The following is a 25,126-nucleotide window of genomic DNA, read 5'->3' as shown; positions in this document are numbered from 1 at the left end:
TGAAATATAAGTCTTCCAGACTCTATAATATATCTCTCGAGATACAGATTTACGAGCCTGTAACATAGTATTAATCACGGAGTCAGAGAAACCTCTATGACCAAGAATCAAGCGTTCAATCTCCATACCTTTAAATTTAAGGATTTCAGATCCGGATGGAAAAAAGGACCTTGTGACAGAAGGTCTGGTCTTAACGGAAGAGTCCATGGCTGGCAAGATGCCATCCGGACAAGATCCGCATACCAAAACCTGTGAGGCCATGCCGGAGCTATTAGCAGAACAAACGAGCATTCCCTCAGAATCTTGGAGATTACTCTTGGAAGAAGAACTAGAGGCGGAAAGATATAGGCAGGATGATACTTCCAAGGAAGTGATAATGCATCCACTGCCTCCGCCTGAGGATCCCGGGATCTGGACAGATACCTGGGAAGTTTCTTGTTTAGATGAGAGGCCATCAGATCTATCTCTGGGAGCCCCCACAATTGAACAATCTGAAGAAATACCTCTGGGTGAAGAGACCATTCGCCCGGATGCAACGTTTGGCGACTGAGATAATCCGCTTCCCAATTGTCTACACCTGGGATATGAACCGCAGAGATTAGACAGGAGCTGGATTCCGCCCAAACCAAATTCGAGATACTTCTTTCATAGCCAGAGGACTGTGAGTCCCTCCTTGATGATTGATGTATGCCACAGTTGTGACATTGTCTGTCTGAAAACAAATGAACGATTCTCTCTTCAGAAGAGGCCAAAACTGAAGAGCTCTGAAAATTGCACGGAGTTCCAAAATATTGATCGGTAATCTCACCTCCTGAGATTCCCAAACTCCTTGTGCCGTCAGAGATCCCCACACAGCTCCCCAACCTGTGAGACTTGCATCTGTTGAAATTACAGTCCAGGTCGGAAGAACAAAAGAAGCCCCCTGAATTAAACGATGGTGATTTGTCCACCACGTTAGAGAGTGTCGAACAATCGGTTTTAAAGATATTAATTGAGATATCTTCGTGTAATCCCTGCACCATTGGTTCAGCATACAGAGCTGAAGAGGTCGCATGTGAAAACGAGCAAAGGGGATCGCGTCCGATGCAGCAGTCATAAGACCTAGAATTTCCATGCATAAGGCTACCGAAGGGAATGATTGTGACTGAAGGTTTCGACAAGCTGTAATCAATTTTAGACGTCTCTTGTCTGTTAAAGACAGAGTCATGGACACTGAATCTATCTGGAAACCCAGAAAGGTTACCCTTGTTTGAGGAATCAAAGAACTTTTTGGTAAATTGATCCTCCAACCATGATCTTGAAGAAACAACACAAGTCGATTCGTATGAGACTCTGCTAAATGTAAAGACGGAGCAAGTACCAAGATATCGTCCAAATAAGGAAATACCACAATACCCTGTTCTCTGATTACAGACAGAAGGGCACCGAGAATCTTTGTGAAAATTCTTGGAGCTGTAGCAAGGCCAAACGGTAGAGCCACAAATTGGTAATGCTTGTCTAGAAAAGAGAATCTCAGGAACTGATAATGATCTGGATGAATCGGAATATGCAGATATGCATCCTGTAAATCTATTGTGGACATATAATTCCCTTGCTGAACAAAAGGCAATATAGTCCTTACAGTTACCATCTTGAACGTTGGTATCCTTACATAACGATTCAATAATTTTAGATCCAGAACTGGTCTGAAGGAATTCTCCTTCTTTGGTACAATGAAGAGATTTGAATAAAACCCCATCCCCTGTTCCGGAACTGGAACTGGCATAATTACTCCAGCCAACTCTAGATCTGAAACACAATTCAGAAATGCTTGAGCTTTCACTGGATTTACTGGGACATGGGAAAGAAAAAATCTCTTTGCAGGAGGTCTCATCTTGAAACCAATTCTGTACCCTTCTGAAACAATGTTCTGAATCCAAAGATTGTGAACAGATTTGATCCAAATTTCTTTGAAAAAACGTAACCTGCCCCCTACCAGCTGAACTGGAATGAGGGCCGTACCTTCATGTGAACTTAGAAGCAGGCTTTGCCTTTCTAGCAGGCTTGGATTTATTCCAGACTGGAGATGGTTTCCAAACTGAAACTGCTCCTGAGGACGAAGGATCAGGCTTTTGTTCTTTGTTGAAACGAAAGGAACGAAAACGATTGTTAGCCCTGTTTTTACCTTTAGATTTTTTATCCTGTGGTAAAAAAGTTCCTTTCCCACCAGTAACAGTTGAAATAATAGAATCCAACTGAGAACCAAATAATTTGTTTCCCTGGAAAGAAATGGAAAGTAGAGTTGATTTAGAAGCCATATCAGCATTCCAAGTCTTAAGCCATAAAGCTCTTCTGGCTAAGATAGCCAGAGACATAAATCTAACATCAACTCTAATAATATCAAAAATGGCATCACAGATGAAATTATTAGCATGCTGGAGAAGAATAATCATGAGAATCACGATTTGTTACTTGTTGCGCTAGAGTTTCCAACCAAAAAGTTGAAGCTGCAGCAACATCAGCCAATGATATAGCAGGTCTAAGAAGATTACCTGAACATAGATAAGCTTTTCTTAGAAAAGATTCAATTTTTCTATCTAAAGGATCCTTAAACGAGGTACCATCTGACGTAGGAATGGTAGTACGTTTAGCAAGGGTAGAAATAGCCCCATCAACTTTAGGGATTTTGTCCCAAAATTCTAACCTGTCAGGCGGAACAGGATATAATTGCTTAAAACGTTTAGAAGGAGTAAATGAATTACCCAATTTATCCCATTCCTTAGCAATTACTGCAGAAATAGCATTAGGAACAGGAAAGACTTCTGGAATAACCGCAGGAGCTTTAAAAACCTTATCCAAACGTATAGAATTAGTATCAAGAGGACTAGAATCCTCTATTTCTAAAGCAATTAGTACTTCTTTAAGTAAAGAGCGAATAAATTCCATCTTAAATAAATATGAAGATTTATCAGCATCAATCTCTGAGACAGAATCCTCTGAACTAGAAGAGTCCAAAGAATCAGAATGATGGTGTTCATTTAAAAATTCATCTGTAGAGAGAGAAGATTTAAAAGACTTTTTACGTTTACTAGAAGGAGAAATAACAGACAAAGCCTTCTTTATGGATTCAGAAACAAAATCTCTTATGTTATCAGGAACATTCTGCACCTTAGATGTTGAGGGAACTGCAACAGGCAATGGTACATCACTAAAGGAAATATTATCTGCTTTAACAAGTTTGTCATGACAATTAATACAAACAACAGCTGGAGAAATAGCTACCAAAAGTTTACAGCAGATACACTTAGCTTTGGTAGATCCAGCAGGCAGTGGTTTTCCTGTAGTATCTTCTGGCTCAGATGCAACGTGAGACATCTTGCAATATGTAAGAGAAAAAACAACATATAAAGCAAAATAAATCAAATTCCTTATAAGACAGTTTCAGGAATGGGAAAAAAATGCCAAACATCAAGCTTCTAGCAACCAGAAGCAAATGAAAATGAGACTGAAATAATGTGGAGACAAAAGCGACGCCCATATTTTTTGGCGCCAAATAAGACGCCCACATTATTTGGCGCCTAAATGCTTTTGGCGCCAAAAATGACGCCACATCCGGAACGCCGACATTTTTGGCGCAAAATAACGTCAAAAAATGACGCAACTTCCGGCGACACGTATGACGCCGGAAACGGAAATGAATTTTTGCGCCAAAAAAATCCGCGCCAAAAATGACGCAATAAAATGAAGCATTTTCAGCCCCCGCGAGCCTAACAGCCCACAGGGAAAAAAGTCAAATTTTTGAGGTAAGACAAAATATGATAATTTAAAGCATAATCCCAAATATGAAACTGACTGTCTGGAAATAAGGAAAGTTGAACATTCTGAGTCAAGGCAAATAAATGTTTGAATACATATATTTAGAACTTTATAAATAAAGTGCCCAACCATAGCTTAGAGTGTCACAGAAAATAAGACTTACTTACCCCAGGACACTCATCTACATGTTTGTAGAAAGCCAAACCAGTACTGAAACGAGAATCAGTAGAGGAAATGGTAAATATAAGAGTATATCGTCGATCTGAAAAGGGAGGTAAGAGATGAATCTCTACGACCGATAACAGAGAACCTTATGAAATAGACCCCGTAGAAGGAGATCACTGCATTCAATAGGCAATACTCTCCTCACATCCCTCTGACATTCACTGCACGCTGAGAGGAAAACCGGGCTCCAACTTGCTGCGGAGCGCATATCAACGTAGAATCTAGCACAAACTTACTTCACCACCTCCCTTGGAGGCAAAGTTTGTAAAACTGATTTGTGGGTGTGGTGAGGGGTGTATTTATAGGCATTTTAAGGTTTGGGAAACTTTGCCCCTCCTGGTAGGAATGTATATCCCATACGTCACTAGCTCATGGACTCTTGTTAATTACATGAAAGAAACTGAAATTATAAGCAGAAGAATCAAACTGAAACGGCTGCCTGAAGTACTTTTCTACCAAAAACTGCTTCAGAAGAAGAGAAAACATCAAAATGGTAGAATTTTGTAAAAGTATGCAAAGAAGACCAAGTTGCTGCTTTGCAAATCTGATCAACAGAAGCTTCATTCCTAAAAGCCCAGGAAGTAGAAACTGACCTAGTAGAATGAGCCGTAATCCTTTGAGGCGGGGATTTACCCGACTCCACATAAGCATGATAAATCAAAGACTTTAACCAAGACGCCAAAGAAATGGCAGAAGCCTTCTGACCTTTCCTAGAACCAGAAAAGATAACAAATAGACTAGAAGTCTTCCTGAAATCTTTAGTTGCTTCAACATAATATTTCAAAGCTCTAACTACATCCAAAGAATGTAAAGATCTCTCCAGAGAATTCTTAGGATTAGGACACAATGAAGGGACAACAATTTCTCTACTAATGTTGTTAGAATTCACAACTTTAGGTAAAAATTTAAATGAAGTCCGCAAGACCGCCTTATCCTAATGAAAAATCAGAAAAGGAGATTCACAAGAAAGAGCAGATAATTCAGAAACTCTTCTAGCAGAAGAGATGGCCAAAAGGAACAAAACTTTCCAGGAAAGTAATTTAATATCCAGAGAATACATAGGTTCAAAACGGAGGAGCCTGTAAAGCCCTCAGAACCAAATTGAGACTCCAAGGAGGAGAAATTGACTTTCTGTGAAAAAGAACCGAAAGAGCAGAGATTTGTCCTTTCAAGGAACTTGCAGACAAACCCTTATCCAAACCATCTTGAAGAAATTGTAAAATTCTAGGAATTCTAAAAGAATGCCAAGAGAATTTATGTAAAGAACACCAAGAAATGTAAGTCTTCCAGACTCGGTAATAGATCTTCCTAGACACAGATTTACGAGCCTGTAACATAGTATTAATCACTGAATCAGAGAAACCTCTATGACTAAGAATTAAGCGTTCAATCTCCATGCCTTCAAATTTAATGATTTGAGATCCTGATGGAAAAATGGGCCTTGAGATAGAAGGTCTGGCCTTAACGGAAGTGTTCAAGGTTGGCAACTTGCCATCCTAACGAGATCCGCATACCAAAACCTGTGCGGCCATGCTGGAGCCACCAGCAGTACAAACGAAAGCTCCATTAGGATTTTGGAAATCACTCTTGGAAGAAGAACTAGAGGCGGAAAGATATAAGCAGGTTGATAATTCCAAGGAAGTGACAACGCGTCCACCGCTTCCGCCTGAGGATCCTTGGATCTGGACAGATACCTGGGAAGTTTCTTGTTTAGATGAGAGGCCATCAGATCTATTTCTGGAAGCCCCCAGATTTGTACAATCTGAAGAAATACCTCTGAGTGAAGAGACCATTCGCCCGGATGTAACGTCTGGCGACTGAGATAATCCGCTTTCCAATTGTCTATACCTGGGATGTGAACCGCAGAGATTAGACAGGAGCTGGATTCCGCCCATACAAGTATCCAAGATACTTCTTTCATAGCCTGAGGACTGCGAGTCCCCCCTTGATGACTGACATATGCCATAGTTGTGACATTGTCTGTCTGAAAACAAATAAACAATTCTCTCTTCAGAAGAGGCCAGAACTGAAGAGCTCTGAAAATCGCACGGAGTTCCAAAATATTGATTGGTAATCTCGCCTCCTGAGATTCCCAAACCCCCTGCGCTGTCAGAGATCCCCATACAGCTCACCAACCTAAAAGACTCGCATCTGTTGAGATCACAGTCCAGGTTGGATGAACAAAAGAGGCCCCTTGAACTAAACGATGGTGATCCAACCAACAAGTCAGAGAAGAACGAACATTGGGATTTAAGGATATTAATTGTGATATCTTTGTATAATCCCTGCACCATTGATTCAGCATACAAAGCTGGAGAGGTCTCATGTGAAAAGGAGCAAAAGGGATTGCGTCCGATGCAGCAGTCATGAGACCTAAAATTTCCATGCATAAAGCTACCGAAGGGAAAGATTGAGACTGAAGGTTTCGACAAGCTGAAACCAATTTCAGACGTCTCTTTTCTGTAAGAGACAAAGTCATGGACACTGAATCTATTTGGAAACCTAAAAAGGTTACCCTTGTCTGAGGAATCAAGGAACTCTTTGGTAAATTGATCCTCCAACCATGTCTTTGAAGAAACAACACAAGTTGATTTGTGTGAGATTCTGCAGAATGTAAAGACTGAGCAAGTACCAAGATATCGTCCAAATAAGGAAATACTGCAATACCCTGCTCCCTGATTACAGAGAGAAGAGCACCGAGAACCTTCGAAAAGATCCTTGGGGCTGTAGCTAGACTAAAAGGAAGAGCAACAAACTGGTAATGCTTGTCTAGAAAAGAGAATCTCAGGAACTGATAGTGATCCGGATGAATTGGAATATGAAGATATGCATCCTGTAAGTCTATTGTGGACATATAATGCCCTTGCTGAACAAAAGGCAGAATAGTACTTATAGTCACCATTTTGAATGTTGGTATCCTTACATAACGATTCAATATTTTTAGATCCAGAACCGGTCTGAAAGAATTCTCTTTCTTTGGAACAATGAACAGATTTTAATAAAACCCCAGGCCCCGTTCAAGAACTGGAACTGGCATAATTACCCAAGCTGACTCCAGATCTGAAACACATTTCAGAAACGCTTGAGCCTTCACTGGGTTTACTGGAATGCGTGAAAGAAAAAAATCTTCTCACAGGCGGTCTTACCTTGAAACCTATTCTGTACCCTTGTGAAACAATGTTCTGAATCCAAAGACTTTGAATCGAATTGATCCAAACATCTTTGAAAAATCGTAACCTGCCCCCTACCAGCTGAGCTGGAATGAGGGCCGCACCTTCATGCGGATTTGGGAGCTGGTTTTGACTTTCTAAAAGGCTTGGATTTATTCCAGACTGGAGAAGGTTTCCAAACGGAAATTGTTCCTTTAGAGGAAGGGTCAGGCTTTTGTTCCTTATTCTGACGAAAGGAACGAAAACGATTAGCAGCCCTATATTTACCTCTAGATTTTTTTATCCTGAGGTAAAAAGGCTCCCTTCCCCCCAGTAACAGTTGAAATTATTGAATCTAACTGAGAACCAAACAATTTATTACCTTGGAAAGAAAGAGAAAGCAATGTTGACTTAGAAGTCATATCTGCATTCCAAGACATAAGCCATAAAGCTCTTCTAGCTAAAATAGCTAAAGACATGTACCTGACATCAATTCTAATGATATCGAAAATGGCATCACACATAAAGTTATTAGCATGTTGAAGGAGTTTAATAATGCTATAAACATTATGGTCTGACACTTGTTGCGCTAAAGCCTCCAACCAGAAAGTTGAAGCTGCAGCAACATCAGCCAAAGAAATAGCAGGTCTAAGAAGATTACCTGAACATAAATAAGCCTCCCTTAGAAAGGATTCAAGCTTCCTATCTAAAGGATCTTTAAATGAAGTACTATCTGCCGTAGGAATAGTAGTACGTTTAGCAAGAGTAGAAATAGCCCCATTAACTTTGGGGATTTTATCCCAAAACTCTAATCTGTCAGATGGTAAAGGGTACAATTTCTTAAACCTTGGAGAAGGAGTAAAAGAAGTACCCAGACTATTACATTCCCTAGAAATTACTTCTGAAACAGCATCAGGAACTGGAAAAACTTCTGGAATAACCACAGGAGGTTTAAAAACTGCATCAAGAGGACTAGACTCCTCCATATCTAAAGCAATCAACACTTCCTTAAGTAAAGAACGAATAAACTCCATCTTAAATAAATATGAAGATTTATCAGTGTCAATATCTGAGGTAGAATCTTCTGAATCAGATAGATCCACATCAGAAATAGATAAGTCAGAATGATGGCGGTCATTTAAAAATTCATCTGAAATATGTGAAGTTTTAAAAGACCTCTTACGTTTAGCAGAAGGAGGAATAACAGACAGAGCCTTCCGAATAGATTTAGAAACAAATTCTTTAACATTAACATCCTGAACATTAGATGTTGAAGGAACAACAACAGGTAATGGATTATTACTAATGGAAATACTATCTGCGTTTGAAAGCTTATCATGACAAGTATCACAAACAACAGCTGGAGGAACAGTTACCAAAAGTTTACAACAAATGCACTTAGCTTTGGTAGAACTGACATCAGGCAGCGTCTTTCCAGAAGTAGATTCTGATCCAGGGTCAGGTAGTGACATCTTGCAATATGTAAAAGAAAAAACAACATATAAAGCAAAATTATCAAATTCCTTAAATGGCAGTTTCAGGAATGGGAAAAAATGCAAAATGAAACAAGCTTCTAGAAAACCAGAAGCAACAGAATAGTGAGACTGAAATAGTGTGAAAAAAACTGGCGCCAGGAATGACGCCCATATTTTTGGCGCCAAGTGCAATGCCCAGACATTTTGGCGCCAAGAATGACGCCCATATTTTTTGGCGCCAAAAAAACGTCCGCAATACACATACGTAAAAAATGACGCAATTACGTAAAAACTTCCGGCGCCAACTATGACGCCGGAAATGATGAAATTTTTGCACCAAAAAAGTCTCGCGCCAAAAATGACGCAATAAATAGAAGCATTTTCTGCACCCGCGAGCCTAACAGCCCGCAATTTTTTGAAAAAAAGTCAATTGAAAATTTAAGGTAAGAAAAAATAAATTTATATGCATTTTCCCAAAAAATGAAACTGACAGTCTGAATGAAGGAATACTGATTATCCTGAATCATGGCAAATATAAGTTTAAACACATATATTTAGAACTTTACATATAAAGTGCCCAACCATAGCTTTGAGTGTCATAAATAGAAATAAGACTTACTTACCCTAAGACACTCATCTACATAAAGTAGATAGCCAAACCAGTACTGAAACGAGAATCAGTAGAGGTAATGGTATATAAGAGTATATCGTCGATCTGAAAAGGGAGGTAGGAGAAGAAATCTCTACGACCGATAACAGAGAACCTATGAAATAGATCCCCTAGAGGAAGACCATTGTATTCAAATAGGCAATACTCTCTCACATCCCTCTGACATTCACTGCACTCTGAGAGGAAAACCAGGCTTCAGCCTGCTGCGAAGCGCATATCAACGTAGAATCAAGCACAAACGTACTTCACCACCTCCATGGGAGGCAAAGTTTGTAAAACTGAATTGTGGGTGTGGTGAGGGGTGTATTTATAGGCATTTTAAGGTTTGGGAAACTTTGCCCCTGCTGGTAGGAATGTATATCCCATACGTCACTAGCTCATGGACTCTTGCTAATTACATGAAAGAAAAGAAAAACAGACAGGATATCCTATCGGATGAAAATAAAATACAAGGAAACCAGTAGGTTTATGCCCAAAAATAAACAGGCCTACCGCAGGACCAGCCAAACGGAGCCCTGATCTTCCAAAAAAACTGGAATAGATCTCAATACATGGACAACCAGGAGATTACATCATCCCCACATGTCTAATGAGGTGCGCCATTCGAATACCCGGGACAACAGGAACAGGGAAGGGAAGGCACCACCCTGTCCTCAAACTCTATTCAATTGAGGAAATAAAGAAGAAGCGCAAATTCCTAAAACTAAAGTCTGGTTCCTCCACAGCTGGAGGTTGAGAGGCAGCAGACTCCGACCCAGAAAGTTCATACTCTGAAGTCTCAGAAAGAACTTCATCCTCAGATAACCCTATCAGTTAAATCCATAAATTATTTGATGTACTCTGGGAAGGAGTGGAATATGTAACCTTTCGCTTGCGCTTAGCAGGGCGAGGTAAAGCATTAAGTCTGCAGACACCGCCGTCTCAACTGCGCAGTAACATCTGGAGAAAAAAGGCCCCCTCTAGATGGAGGATCCGCAATGCTACAGGAAAACTGCATGTGTATAGAGATAACAATGTAGTGTACGCACCTCACTGGATGACAACTCCACAGAGGTGGACAACTCCGTTGTATCAAAAATGTTTGATATTATCACATTATCAAGGCATATGGAACATAATTGAGAGGGGGAACGAGGGCCTCCTCACCATATAAACAGGAATTACTCTTTAGGAATAGAGGGAGTGCCCTCTAAAGTAACAGAATCCTCCATCGTTAGTGCAATAACCGAAGAACTAGAGAAATAAAACATCTTATTTTATTCAAAAAACGGCACCCTTATACCCCAATGGCTGGGGCACTCACCACCTCCTATGACCCAGACAGTACAGAGATTTATGACTCCTCTCTGATAGTCCGGAAAGAGGGAATGAATCACATAGTGCACAATGAAGGACTGTCCCTGCTATGAGAGAAAGCGCGCCAAGCTTGTAAGCTGCATGGCTCTCAAAGTGAAACCTGTATATTCCATAACAGCCTATGAGCCTAACATCTCACACATAAAGCAGCATAAAATCAAATAAACATATAAGATTATTATTCCCCCCTGTTCAATAATCCCCCTAAGGAGATATTAACCCTTGATTCTATAAAGATAAAAGGCGCCACACTGTGACCCTGTCTTCTATGTTAACATTATGTAATAAAAATTGAAACAATCTTACCAGAATCTATGCCGTGGAACAGGAACACGGCCCTTCAAGTGTGACAGGTCGTAGCATTGCTCCTGACATGGACTTGAGAGAAAAAGCAGTCTGCGAAACTCATCAACGCCGATTGCTGTAGGAGCTGTTAATATGAGTCGGGATGGTGTCGCAAAAGAGAACTCTCCCTGCATCTCCGGGCTCTAACTTTCACCCAGGCCCTCACTGAGAAGCTTATAGGGCTACTTAAAACTTCCGTCCCATTGCGAAGAGTAGTACCCTCCATAAGAGACAAAACAAATTCTGACACTTCTCTGCCAACCTTCTGGGACGAAAGGCAAAGAATAACTGGGGGATGAGGGAAGTGGGAGGAGTATTTAAGCCTTTGGCTGGGGTGTCTTTGCCTCCTCCTGGTGGCCAGCTTCTTATTTCCCAAAAGTAATGAATGCAGTTGTGGACTCTTTCCAATTATGAAGAAAATAATGCATACAAGTGAAGATAGGCCTGCAGTCTTACAAAGCTTTGTACAATCAGGGACCAGGCTATCTAAAATAATTACTGGTGCCCTATGTCCCAACACACGCCTCAATCAGCGCATGCTCTGAAGCTAATTGTTCCAAGAATTTGTTAAAAATGCAGTGGTTGAACTTTTAGCCATGCTTCTCCATCTCTATAGAAGACTCTCCCCAGCACTGTGAAAGAAGCCCATTCCCTGGACATTTCAAGCACAAAACCATATTCAAAATAACATTTGAAAAATGCTAATTGCACTGCGCAAATATTGTGTTAATAAATACAGAAGGAAATTCATAATATTAATCAAAAGTTAATTATGCCTAAAAACATTCCTAAGTCCTTTATGAATGTAGAAATCGCTATAAATTGAAAGTTCGTCCTCAGTTATCAGTCAAAAACTTTCTATATATTGCTGAATCATAGATCCTTCATGAATCTCAAATATATCCAGATTTAAGCGTCCTCTAAAACTGAATATCATCAGCATTTTAGCTCTTATGCATATAGCTAGTATTATTGCAGCAGTTAATCCATCTTATGCAAGATTACACATCAGATAGCGGTAGCTATTCTGAAGTTTATCTCATGAGTGTCCTTTATACTCCTGGCACTCACTGATGACGTAAATGTACTAAGCTGGAAGAAGCCCTAAGTATGGAGGGGTGAAACGTGTTGCTGAACCAGCTAGTTAAGGCACAAGATATACAGCTGAATCCTGTGCTGACTAAATTGTAGTCGCTATTGGCAGTAGAAAGATTTAAACAAGTAGCGGTAACTATATGCATAAGGGAGATGAATACAGCAGGAATGCAATCACAGCTTCACGCATAAACCGGGCCATAAGAAGGAAGTATGTGGTGCTCACTTATACACACCTAGGGGGATCTGTAAGCTCCGAGTCCACTCCGAGTAATTGACTGAATTGAGAGGTGCTGTGAGTATAAAGGACACTCATGAGAAAAATTTCTGAATAGCTACCAGTATTTGATGTGTAATTTTGAATAAGATTAATTAAAGGGACAGAGAAACCACATTTTTTTCATTCATGATTCAGATAGAGCATGCAATTTTAAGCAACTTTCTAATTTTCTCCTATTATCAATTTTTCTTTGTTCTCTTGCTATCTTTATTTGAAAAAGAAGGAATGTAAGCTTACAAGCCAGCCCATCTTTGGTTCAGCACCTGGGTATTGCTTGCTGATTGGTATCTAAATGTAGTAAACCAATCAGCAAGCGCTACCCGGGTGCTGAACCAAAAATGGGCCAGCTCCTAACCTTACATTCCTGCTTTTTTCAAATAAAGAAGCAAGAGAATGAAGAAAAATTGATAATAGGAGTAAATTAGAAAGTTGTTTAAAATTGCATGTTATATCTGAATTATTAAGGAAAAAAATGTGGGTTCATAATCCCTTTAACTGCTGCAATAATACTTAGCTATATGCATATGAGCTAAAAATACTTGGATATATTAACAAGCTAAGCTGAATGATTAATGAATCGCATACACCATAACATGCATGTTAACTAGCTGCTTGGGTTTTAATTTGAACTTGCATTGTTTTTTGACTGATAGTATTACATTAGAGGAAGCTGCAATCTGGATATATTTAATATTCATGAAGGATTGATGATTGAGCAATATATAGAAAGTTTATTACTGCAAACGAAATTTCAATCTATAGTGATTTCTACATTCATAAGGGACTTAGGAATGTTTTTTTATACATAATTCATTTTTGATACTATAAATTTTGCACTTTCAAGCGATTTAGCATCTGGGTAAAATCCCTTTACTACTATTTTTGCAACATAATTCTGCAGATTTACCAGTAGGGGGAAGCAGACAACAACAGATTCTTCTGCAAACAGTTACAGCACAAACGTGCCAAACTGCTCTCTAGATTAGGCGTGTGTAAGGGCGAAAAATTTGGTTTGGCTGGATCCTTTGGACCGAATATTCAAATATAAATACAGAATATTTGTATGTTTATAACAAATCTGAATAAGTCACCTACACTTTTATGGATGAAGCTTATGTCAGATCTTTTCTTTTTTATTATTTTCAATTATTGTATAATATTTTATTTTGACCCTTTCAAGTAAAAATGTTGTTTAATTATTTTATGGATTTTTAGAACATTGTTTTGTGCATCAATGTGCTGCTGGTCTATACCTGAACAGCTCTTGAGCCAATTAGGGACGACATACATGTGTAGCAACTAATCACTAGCCTTTGCAAGGAGTAAAAAAATAATAATTCTGTTTAACCCCTTAAGGACCACAGCACTTTTCCATTTTCTGTCCGTTTGGGGCAAAGGCTATTTTTACATTTCTGTGGTGTTTGTGTTTAACTGTAATTTTCCTCTTACTCATTTTTGTACCCACACATATTGTATACGCGCTGCGGAATATGTTGGCGCTTAATAAATAAAGTATAATAATAATAATAATAATACTGTTTATCTTGCCATTAAATGGAATTTCTAAAGATACCATTATTTTCATCATATCTTATAATTTACCATGAAAAAAAAAAGATAAAATATGATGGAAAAATGGAAAAACACACTTTTTAGAAATACCCAATGTTTACATGCTCTTTGCTTTTTTTGCAAGTTATAGGGCCATAAATACAAGTAGCACTTTGCTATTTCCAAACCACTTTTTTTCAAAATTAGCGATAGTTACATTGGAACACGGATATCTTTCAGGAATCCCTGAATATCCCTTGACGTATATATATTTTTTTAGAAGACAACCCAAAGTATTGATCTAGGCCCATCTTGGTATATTTCATGCTACCATATATGGCTTTGTCGTTGCTTTTTGGTAATTAGAAGGCCTCTAAATGCCACTGCGCACCACACGTGTATTATGCCCAGCAGTAAATGGGTTGATTAGGGAGCTTGTAGGGTTAATTATAGCTTTAGTGTAGTGTAGTAGACAACCCAAAGTATTGATCTAGGCCCATTTTGGTATATTTCATGCCACTATTTCACCACCAAATGCGATCAAATAAAAAAAAAATCGTTCACTTTTTCACAAATTTTAGGTTTCTCACTGAAATTATTTACAAACAGCTTGTGCAATTGTGGCACAAATGGTTGTAAATGCTTCTCTGGAAACCCCTTTGTTCAGAAATAGCAGGCTTATATGGCTTTGGCGTTGCTTTTTGGTAATTAGAAGGCCGCTAAATGCTGCTGCGCACCACACGTGTATTATGCCCAGCAGTGAAGGGGTTAATTAGGTAGCTTGTAGGGAGCTTGCAGGGTTAATTTTAGTGTAGTGATCAGCCTCCCATTTGAGACATCCCACCCCCTGATCCCTCCCAGACAGCTCTCTTCCCTCCCCCACCCCACAATTGTCCCCGCCATCTTAAGTACTGGCATAAAGTCTGCCAGTACTAAAATAATTTTTTTTTGTTTTTAAAAAAATAAATCTGCTGTGTAGGATCCCCCCTTAGCCCCCAACCTCCCTGATCCCCCCCTCCAAACAGCTCTCTAACCCTCTACCTTATTGTGCGCCATCTTGGGTACAGGCAGCTGTTTGAGATAAAATGAGGTTTTTTTTTAGAAACTAATGAAATATTTTCTGTAGTGTAGCTGCCCCCCCTCCCAGATCTCTTAGCTAATAATTCCCACCCTCCCCAGTCCTTTCTCCCACCCTATGCAGTAACTGAAATGTGCCATAGTGTAGTGCTCCCACCCGCTCCAGCACCCGTGCACGCACCCGCCCGCCGCCCCCATGCACGCCCCGGTGACTCTGCCCGCAATCCCGCCCCCTCCTCCCATCGATGGCTGCCCACCCGCCTCCCTGCATCAGCTCCCACCCACCAACGATCACGGCCATTCATGTCCGATGCAGAAAGGGCCACAGAGTGGCTCTCTCTGCATCGGATGGCTAAAATATGTTATTGCAGGATGCCTCAATATCGAGGCACAACTGCAATAACATGAAAGCGGATGGAAGCGATCAGGATCGCTTCCACTGCTTTCAAACACCAACCACGTACAGGGTACGTCCTTGGTCGTTAAGGACATTTTTTTGATGGGTTAAGCAACAGTGCAATAACAAAATGCTCTGGATCATTTTATATTATATATTATATATTTGCAAAGCATGCATTTCATCTTTATATAGAATTGTAACAAAAAAAATGCTTACCTGATAAATTTATTTCATGTTGGTAAAAGTCTGCAATCCATTACTCCTGTGAATTACCTTCTCTACCATTAGGAAGGTTTCCCAAACCTCTATATAACCCCTCCCTCTATTGTAGATAGTTTGACCTATAGCCAAACAAAAAATATAGGAGCTGGGAAAAAAGATGTACCATAACTTAAAAACCAACACCAAAAACAAGGTGGGGTCTCATGGACTCTTACCACCATTACATAAATTATGTTTTATTTAACAAAGGTGGTAATGATCCATTACTCCTGGGAACCAATACCAAACGTGGAGAGTTCACGAGTAATAAAAAGATAGGGTGGGATCAGAAACATCTTGTTTTTTCATAAGGAAAATCCACAACCCTAAAAAAAGTAGATACATATTCACTATTAAGTACAATTTTATAACAGGTACATAATAGTAATCCAATTATGAGAAGACATTTGTCTTGCTTACTGTAAGTTTTTGACTTGCTATTGTTGGATTTTGCTATGTGAACTAAACGTTGTACTACTGTATCAGTTTATATAATTGGTGTCTATATGCTTTGCCTTTTGCTCTTTCTAAATCATGAAAGAAAAAAATTGGGCTTCATGTCCCTTTAATGTCCTCCTTATGTATAGGCTCTAATGGAGGAGTACCAAATTCAAAGTTCCAAGGTGGAGAAATTGGTTTAAATAATCGACTTAAAGGAATAGCTAGTCAAATTTAAACTTCCATGATTCAGACAGAACATGCAATTTTAAGCAACTTTCTAATTTACTCCTATTATCAATTTTTCTTCGTTCTCTTGGTATCTTTATTTTAAAAAGCTGGAATGGAAATCTTAGAAGCCGCCCCATTTTTGGTTCAGAACCTGGGTAGTGCTTGCTGATTGGTGTCTAAATGTAGCCATCCAATCAGCAAGTGCTACTTAGATGCTGAACCATCTTTTTTAAATAAAGATACCAAGAGAACAAAGAAAATTTGATAATAGGTGTAAATTAGAAAGTTGCTTAAAATTGCATGTTCTATCTGAATCATTAAAGCTTAAATTTGACTATACTATCCCTTTAATATGCACCAAAGCTTGTACAAAACCATGAATATTAGGAAGATTAGCAATTTTCTTGTGAAACAAAAAAGAAAGAGCAGAAATCTGACCTTTCAAAGAACAGGTGGATAAACCTTTATCCAAACCATCTTGAAAAAAAAAATTGCAAAATTTTAGGAATCCTGAAAGAATGCCAGGAAAACCAGGCTTAAGACACCAGTAAATAAAAGTTTTCCAAACTTTATAATAAATATTCCTTGTAACTGCCTTCTGTGCCTTAATCACAATTTAAATTACAGACTCAGAGAAACCCCTATGCCTAAGAACTAATCGTTCAATCTCCATGCCATCAAGTTTAGATATTTCAGATCCTGATGAAAAAATTGACCTTAACAAATAACTGGAAGAGGTCAAGGAGGGCAACTAGACATCAACTCTGCAGGGCATAGCTGGATCAATTAGAATCACAGGCAAATTATCCTGCCTGATCTTGGAAACTACTCTGGGAAGAAGTACCAGAGGTGGAAACACATAGGCCAACTGAAGAGACCATGGAGCTATCAGAGCATCCAAACACTCTGCCCGAGGATCCCTTGTACTTGCATAGTATTTGGGAAGGTTTGTTGTTCAATGGAGAGGCCATCAGGTCTATCTCTGGGAGACCCCAAAAATCTATAATCTGATTGAACACTTCCAGATAAAAGAGACCATTCCCCTTGATGAAGAAACTGAGGACAGAGAAAATCTGCTTCCCAATTGAGCACCCCTTGGATGTAGACAGCTGAAATTAGACAGCAATTGGCCTCTGCCTGAGAGAATTTGAGAAACCTCCCTCATTGCTAAGGGACTGTCTCTCCTACTCACAAACATGGTTACTCCCTTGATCTGATTTTCTGGTATCGATGCACTCTCTCAAAATCCCCTTTTCCGCTTTCTGACCATAATCTCCTCACTTGCAACATCACAGCACTTCCTACTACTGTCCCTCCATCTAACCCTCACACCAAACTCAACAGAAGCAATAAGTCACTAGATCCGCAACATCTATCAAACCTCTGCTTTTTTCCACCTATCTACTCCTTTTTCTGCCCTGACCAATCTGTCACTACAACTCCACACTTACATCAGTCCTTGAAAATGTTGCCCCTCCCACCACAGCTCAGAAGTCACGCACTCATCCTCAGCCCTGGCATACTCCTCTGACACGCTACTTATACAGATATTCCAGCACTGCTGAGCAACCGATGTCTTGGTGTTCAGATGACTTTCTTCACTACAAGCAGGATTACTTCACTACTCGTATATATACTCTCTTACGTCAAATCCAAAACATCTGTTTCCACTTTCAATATCCTTCTCTGCCCACCCCCATCTCCTACTAAAACTTCTCTCTCAGCTCGAAATTTTGCCAGACACTTCAACAACAAAATTGATTCCATCAGAAACTAAATCATCTCTCAACATACTACCAGTTTGCAACCCCCTCAACAGTTTCTGCCTTTATATCATCCTCTCACCTCACTACATGTCCCCACAATCCCATCCTTTCACAGCTACTCCCCTCCCACAGCACTCATCTTTTTTTAAACATGCACTAGTCACACCTATCCTCAAATAACCTCTCGATCCAACTTACCCATCCAGCTACCACCCTATTTCCCTACTCCCCCCTTTCCTCAAAACTTCTGGAAAGGCTAGTATATACACTTTTATCAAAATATCTCACATCTGTGATTTTGCCCCAACACTCCACAGAGACAGCAATCATTAAGTTTACTAATGACCTACTTACAGTAAAATTATAAGGTCACTTCCCTCTGTTAATCCTTCTCTGTCTGTCTGTCTGCAGCCTTTGATACTGTTTACTACCCTCTCTTGCACTAAACCTTCCAATCATTCAGCATTTGCGACATAGCCCTTTCTTGCTTCTCTTCCTACCTGTCGTGTAATCTTCTTTGGTGGATCCTCTGTCGGGGTACCAGAAGGCTCTGTCCTTGGTCCCCTTCTCTTCTCAATCTATACATCATCATGAAGTTCCTTAATAAAGTCCCACAGGTTTCAATATCATTTGTATGCTGATGACACCCAAATCTACCTCTCTGCAGCAGACTTATCCTCTTCCTTGCTAACTTGTATCACTAGATGTCTAACATCTCATCTTGGATGTCCTATCACTACCTTAAGCTAAAGCTTAAAAAAAACTGAAATCCCCTTATTCCAAAATCTCTACCCCCCATCTTTCTATAACTGTTGATAACAACATCATTAATCCAACCACACATGATGTCCGTTGTCTTGGAGTTGCAATAATCAAGTGTAGCCCCATCTTCTCTGGTCTCCCTCGCTCCCGTCTATCTCCTTTACAATCCATAATAATAGCCTCTGCCAGGCTCATCTTCCTTACACGTCGCTCTTCATCTGCTGCCCCTTCACTGGCTTACTTTAAAGGGACATTAAACCCAATTTTTCATTATTTAGATAGAGAATACGATTTTAAACAACTTTCCAATTTACTTTTATTATCTAATTTGTTTCATTCTTTAGATATCCTTTGTTTAAGAAATATCAATGCACATGGGTGAGCCAATCACGCGTGGCATCTATGTGAAGCCACCAATCAGCAGCTTCTGAGCCTATCTAGATATGCTTTTAAGCAAAGGATATCAAGAAAATGAAGCAAATTAGATAATAGAAGTAAATTAGAAAGTTGTTTAAAATTGCATGGTTTTTCTAAATCATGAAAGAAACTATTTGGGTTTAATGTCCCTTTAACCTCCAGAATAAAACACAAAATCCTAACTCGGACATTCAAGGCCCTCAATAACACTGCTCCCCTTATATCTCAGACTTCATCTCCAGATACTCTCCCTCCTGTCCTCTTTGCTCTGCTTATAACCTCCTGCGCTCCTCCTCTCTTGTTACTTCCTCACATCCATATTTACAAGACTTCTCCAGACTGGCCCCTATTTTGTAGAACTCTCTGCCTCGCTCCACAAGACTCACCCCTAGATTTGATAGTTTAAAGCGCTCCTTTAAGTCTCTACTGTTCAGGGATACAATATATGCTAAAATTTTCTTACCTCAGTCCTCCCCTCCTTTGTTATCCATTTTAACCCCCCTTAGCATGTAAACCTCAGCCCAGCTGTTTGTAGATCCCCTTCATGAGAGCTGATTTACAACAGTACAACTCTTGGTAGGGCCCTGTAGCCATTTGTTCCCAATAAATGTTACCTCATATTAAACCTATGTTTATAGCGCTGCAGAATCTGTTGGTGCTCTACAAACTGATAATAATAATAAAAAATTCCCCTGCCATTCTAATTACGGATCAGTGTACAGTGATTGTTAAAGGAATAGTAAATATTTGAGACTGTAATAAAAAATATTCAATTATTATGATTCAGGTAGAGTGAGCAATTTTAAACAACTTATATTATCTAATTTGCTTAGTTCTCTTTATCATTTGTTGAAAAACATTCTTAGCTAGGCTCCCAGTAGTGCAAAACTGCTCTTTTAACAAAGGACACCAATAGAATGAAGCAACTTTAGTAATAGAAGTGCATTGCAAGGCTGTTTAAAATTGTTGGCTCTGTCTGAATCATTAAAAAAATTGTGTTTCATGTCCCTTTAATGCATTTGAAACATTTGCACATTCCCCTTATATGTTCATTTTTTTATTTTATTTTTTTTGCCTGCAAAATATTTATTGTTCCTTGAATCTGTCCTTGAGTTCTTCTTGTGGCTGTTTTTTTATTTTTTGATCACCAGGCAGAATAGCCCTTCTTCACCATAAGAATCCAGCTTTAGAGAAACATGGAAGTGTGTTCTGCTTTTATTCAAAAGGGGCATATTTCACACCTTCTGATTGGTCTTTGATGTGTGATAGGCGGGTAAAGTTGGAACCTCACATCTTTAGGGTTAGACTATTAAACAGCAACAGGGAGAAATCAGGAATAGATTAATAATAAGCTTAAACAGAATGGCATAAAGAAAAAAAAAAACAACTTACTATCCCTGTAAAAGATAGAGAGACCAATTACCAAATTTCGAGTAGAAGTAGCATTCTGGCATGCGGGCCATGTCATATTCATGAAGAAACTCGCAGAGATCTCCTTTCTTGCACAAACCCCTCAGCCAGTGCTTGCACACTACTGTCTTCTCACCACTAAGGTGTCGGAATGGGCACATGGGACCTAGAAGAATATACAGGGCCAATGCACATAATCACATTAACAATTAAAAAAAAAAAAGAGACATGAAACTCAGTATTAAACATTCATGGATCAGGTAGAGCATGCAAGCAAGATACTTTACAATTGACTTCTATTATCCATTACAGAATGTCATTTTCTGATTATCAACCCTGGTCTACTGTTAATTTAACCCCCGCATTAAACCTGACTTGTCCATTCTAAGACGTAGGGACCACATCAAGCCATGCAATACATTTTATCCCACCTGCCACTTCAACTATATACTATAAGTGTCTGGATCAATATTACTCTTCAAATAGCAAATGTGTATCAACAGAGAAGCAGAAGACATAATATGTGTCACTCTGTGCAAAACACAAGTACATCACTGCACCACGTCACCAGGCAGACCCTTGCACGTCACTGCACCACGTCACCAGGCAGAACCTTGCATGTCACTGCACCATGTCATCAGGCAGACCATTGCACGTCACTGCACTACGTCACCAGACAGACCCTTGCACATTATTGTACCACATCACCAGGCAAACCCTTGCACATCACTGCACCATGTCACCAGGCAGAACCTTGCATATCCCTTGCATATCACGACACTGCACCATGTCACAAGGCAGACCCTTACACGTCACTGCACCAAGTCACCAGGCAGACCCTTGCACATTATTGTACCATGTCACCAGGCAGAACCTTGCACGTCACTGCACCACATCACCAGGCAGACCCTTGCACATCACTGCACCATGTCACCAGGCAGAACCTTGCACGTCACTGCACCACATCACCAGACAGACCCTTGCACATCTCTACACCACGTCACTAGGCAGACCCTTGCACATCACTGCACCACATCACCAGGCAGACCCTTGCACGTCACTGCACCACGTCACCAGGCAGACCCTTGCACGTCACTGCACCACGTCACCAGGCAGACCCTTGCACGTCACTGCACCACGTCATCAGGCAGACCCTTGCACGTCACGGCACCACGTCATCAGGCAGACCCTTGCACGTCAATGCACCACGTCACCAGCCAGACCCTTGCACGTCACTGCACCACGTCACCAGGCAGACCCTTGCACGTCACTGCACCACGTCACCAGGCAGACCCTTGCATGTCACTGCACCACGTCACCAGGCAGACCCTTGCATGTCACTGCACCACGTCACCAGGCAGACCCTTGCATGTCACTGCACCACGTCACCAGGCAGACCCTTGCACATCACTGCACCACGTCACCAGGCAGACCCTTGCACGTCACTGCACCACGTCACCAGGCAGACCCTTGCACGTCACTGCACCACGTCACCAGGCAGACCCTTGCACGTCACTGCACCACGTCACCAGCCAGACCCTTGCACGTCACTGCACCACGTCACCAGGCAGACCCTTGCACGTCACTGCACCACGTCACCAGGCAGACCCTTGCACGTCACTGCACCACGTCACCAGGCAGACCCTTGCACATCACTGCACCACATCACTAGGCAGAACCTTGCACGTCACTGCACCACGTCACCAGGCAGACCCTTGTACATCACTGCACCACGTCACCAGGCAGACCCTTGTACGTCACTGCACCACGTCACCAAGCAGACCCTTGCACATCACTGCACCAAAATAATGTTACTACAATGTTCCTTGAGTATGTGCAAAAGTGAAAACAATTGCACAATTTCCTAACTCTAACAACTGCAGAAAGATTTTTCAACAACAGATCACCATAACTTTAAATTAGTTTTACATGAAAATCAATTTTTAAGTAATGACTGTCTAGGCATAGGACCAAACTTTATTCTGACCTTAAATAACAAAGAGAATATAGCCTTATATAGTTCATTTCTTTCATGTAATTAGCAAGAGTCCATGAGCTAGTGACGTATGGGATATACATTCCTACCAGGAGGGGCAAAGTTTCCCAAACCTCAAAATGCCTATAAATACACCCCTCACCACACCCACAAATCAGTTTTACAAACTTTGCCTCCTATGGAGGTAGTGAAGTAAGTTTGTGCTAGATTCTACGTTGATATGCGCTCCGCAGCAGGTTGGAGCCCGGTTTTCCTCTCAGCGTGCAGTGAATGTCAGAGGGATGTGAGGAGAGTATTGCCTATTTGAATTCAATGATCTCCTTCTACGGGGTCTATTTCATAGGTTCTCTGTTATCGGTCGTAGAGATTCATCTCTTACCTCCCTTTTCAGATCGACGATATACTCTTATATATATACCATTACCTCTGCTGATTTTCGTTTCAGTACTGGTTTGGCTTTCTACAAACATGTAGATGAGTGTCCTAGGGTAAGTAAGTCTTATTTTCTGTGACACTCTAAGCTATGGTTGGGCACTTTTTTATAAAGTTCTAAATATATGTATTCAAACATTTATTTGCCTTGACTCAGGATGTTCAACATTCCTTATTTCAGACAGTCAGTTTCATATTTGGGATAATGCATTTGAATCAATCATTTTTTTCTTACCTTAAAAATTTGACTTTTTCCCTGTGGGCTGTTAGGCTCACGGGGGCTGAAAATGCTTCATTTTATTGCGTCATTCTTGGCGCGGACGTTTTTGGCGCAAAATTTTTTTTCTGTTTCCGGCGTCATACGTGTCGCCGGAAGTTGCGTCATTTTTTGACGTTCTTTTGCGCCAAAAGTGTCAGCGTTCCGGATGTGGCGTCATTTTTGGCGCCAAAAGCATTTAGGCGCCAAATAATGTGGGCGTCTTATCTGGCGCTAAAAAAATATGGGCGTCACTTTTGTCTCCACATTATTTAAGTCTCATTATTTATTGCTTCTGGTTGCTAGAAGCTTGTTCACTGGCATTTTTTCCCATTCCTGAAACTGTCATTTAAGGAATTTGATTAATTTTGCTTTATATGTTGTTTTTTCTATTACATATTGCAAGATGTCCCACGTTGCAACTGAGTCAGAAGATACTTCTGGAAAATCACTGCCTGGTGCTGGAGCTACCAAAGCTAAGTGTATCTGCTGTAAACTTTTGGTAGCTATTCCTCCAGCTATTGTTTGTGTTGAATGTCATGACAAACTTGTTAATGCAGATAATATTTCCTTTAGTAAAGTTCCATTACCTGTTGCTGTTCCGTCAACATCTAATACTCAGAGTGTTCCTGATAACATAAGAGATTTTGTTTCTAAATCCATTAAGAAGGCTATGTCTGTTATTCCTCCTTCTAGTAAACTTAAAAAAGTCTTTTAAAACTTCTCATTGTTCAGATGAATTTTTAAATGAACATCATCATTCTGATTCTGATAGTGGTTCTTCTGGTTCAGAGGATTCTGTTTCAGAGGTTGATGCTGATAAATCTTCATATTTATTTTAAATGGAATTTATTCGTTCTTTACTTAAAGAAGTCCTAATTGCATTAGAAATTGAGGATTCTGGTCCTCTTGATACTAAATCTAAACGTTTAGATAAGGTTTTTAAATCTCCTGTAGTTATTCCAGAAGTTTTTCCTGTTCCTGGTGCTAATTCTGATGTAATTTCCAGAGAATGGAATAATTTGGGTAATTCATTTACTCCTTCTAAACGTTTTAAGCAATTATATCCTGTGCCATCTGACAGATTAGAGTTTTGGGACAAAATCCCTAAGGTTGATGGGGCTGTCTCTACTCTTGCTAAGCGCACTACTATTCCTACGGCAGATGGTACTTCTTTTAAGGATCCTTTAGATAGGAAAATTGAATCCTTTCTAAGAAAAGCTTATTTGTGTTCAGGTAATCTTCTTAGACCTGCTATATCTTTGGCGGATGTTGCTGCAGCTTCAACTTTTTGGTTGGAAGCTTTAGCGCAACAAGTAACAGATCATAATTCTCATAGCATTATTATTCTGCTTCAACACGCTAATAATTTTATTTGTGATGCCATCTTTGATATCATTAGAGTTGATGTCAGGTATATGTCTCTAGCTATTTTAGCTAGAAGAGCTTTATGGCTTAAAACTTGGAATGCTGATATGTCTTCTAAGTCTACTCTGCTTTCCCTTTCTTTCCAGGGTAATAAATTATTTGGTTCTCAGTTGGACTCTATTATCTCAACTGTTACTGGGGGGAAAGGAACTTTTTTACCACAGGATAAAAAGTCTAAAGGTAAATTCAGGTCTAATAATCGTTTTCGTTCCTTTCGTCACAACAAGGAACAAAAGCCTGATCCTTCATCCTCAGGAGCGGTATCAGTTTGGAAACCATCTCCAGTCTGGAATAAATCCAAGCCTTTTAGA

The 25,126-nt window shown here is 40.0% G+C and overlaps 1 protein-coding gene across 1 annotated transcript in view; it reads right to left on the bottom strand.

Annotated features, from left to right (window-relative positions):
* CPSF4L (cleavage and polyadenylation specific factor 4 like) overlaps positions 1-25,126 on the bottom strand; it is a 147,909-nt gene that overhangs the window by 97,925 nt on the left and 24,858 nt on the right. Inside the window, exon 2 of the mRNA XM_053707005.1 lies at positions 20,717-20,869. Coding sequence (XP_053562980.1) covers positions 20,717-20,864 — 148 coding nt within the window. The 5' untranslated portion in view covers positions 20,865-20,869. The remainder of the gene's footprint in view (positions 1-20,716; positions 20,870-25,126) is intronic.

This window comes from Bombina bombina, chromosome 1 (assembly GCF_027579735.1).
Source record: "Bombina bombina isolate aBomBom1 chromosome 1, aBomBom1.pri, whole genome shotgun sequence".
In the NCBI taxonomy this organism is placed as follows: domain Eukaryota; kingdom Metazoa; phylum Chordata; class Amphibia; order Anura; family Bombinatoridae; genus Bombina; species Bombina bombina.
Note: the sequence above shows the minus strand (reverse complement) of the source record. Positions and strands in the feature narration are given on the sequence as shown.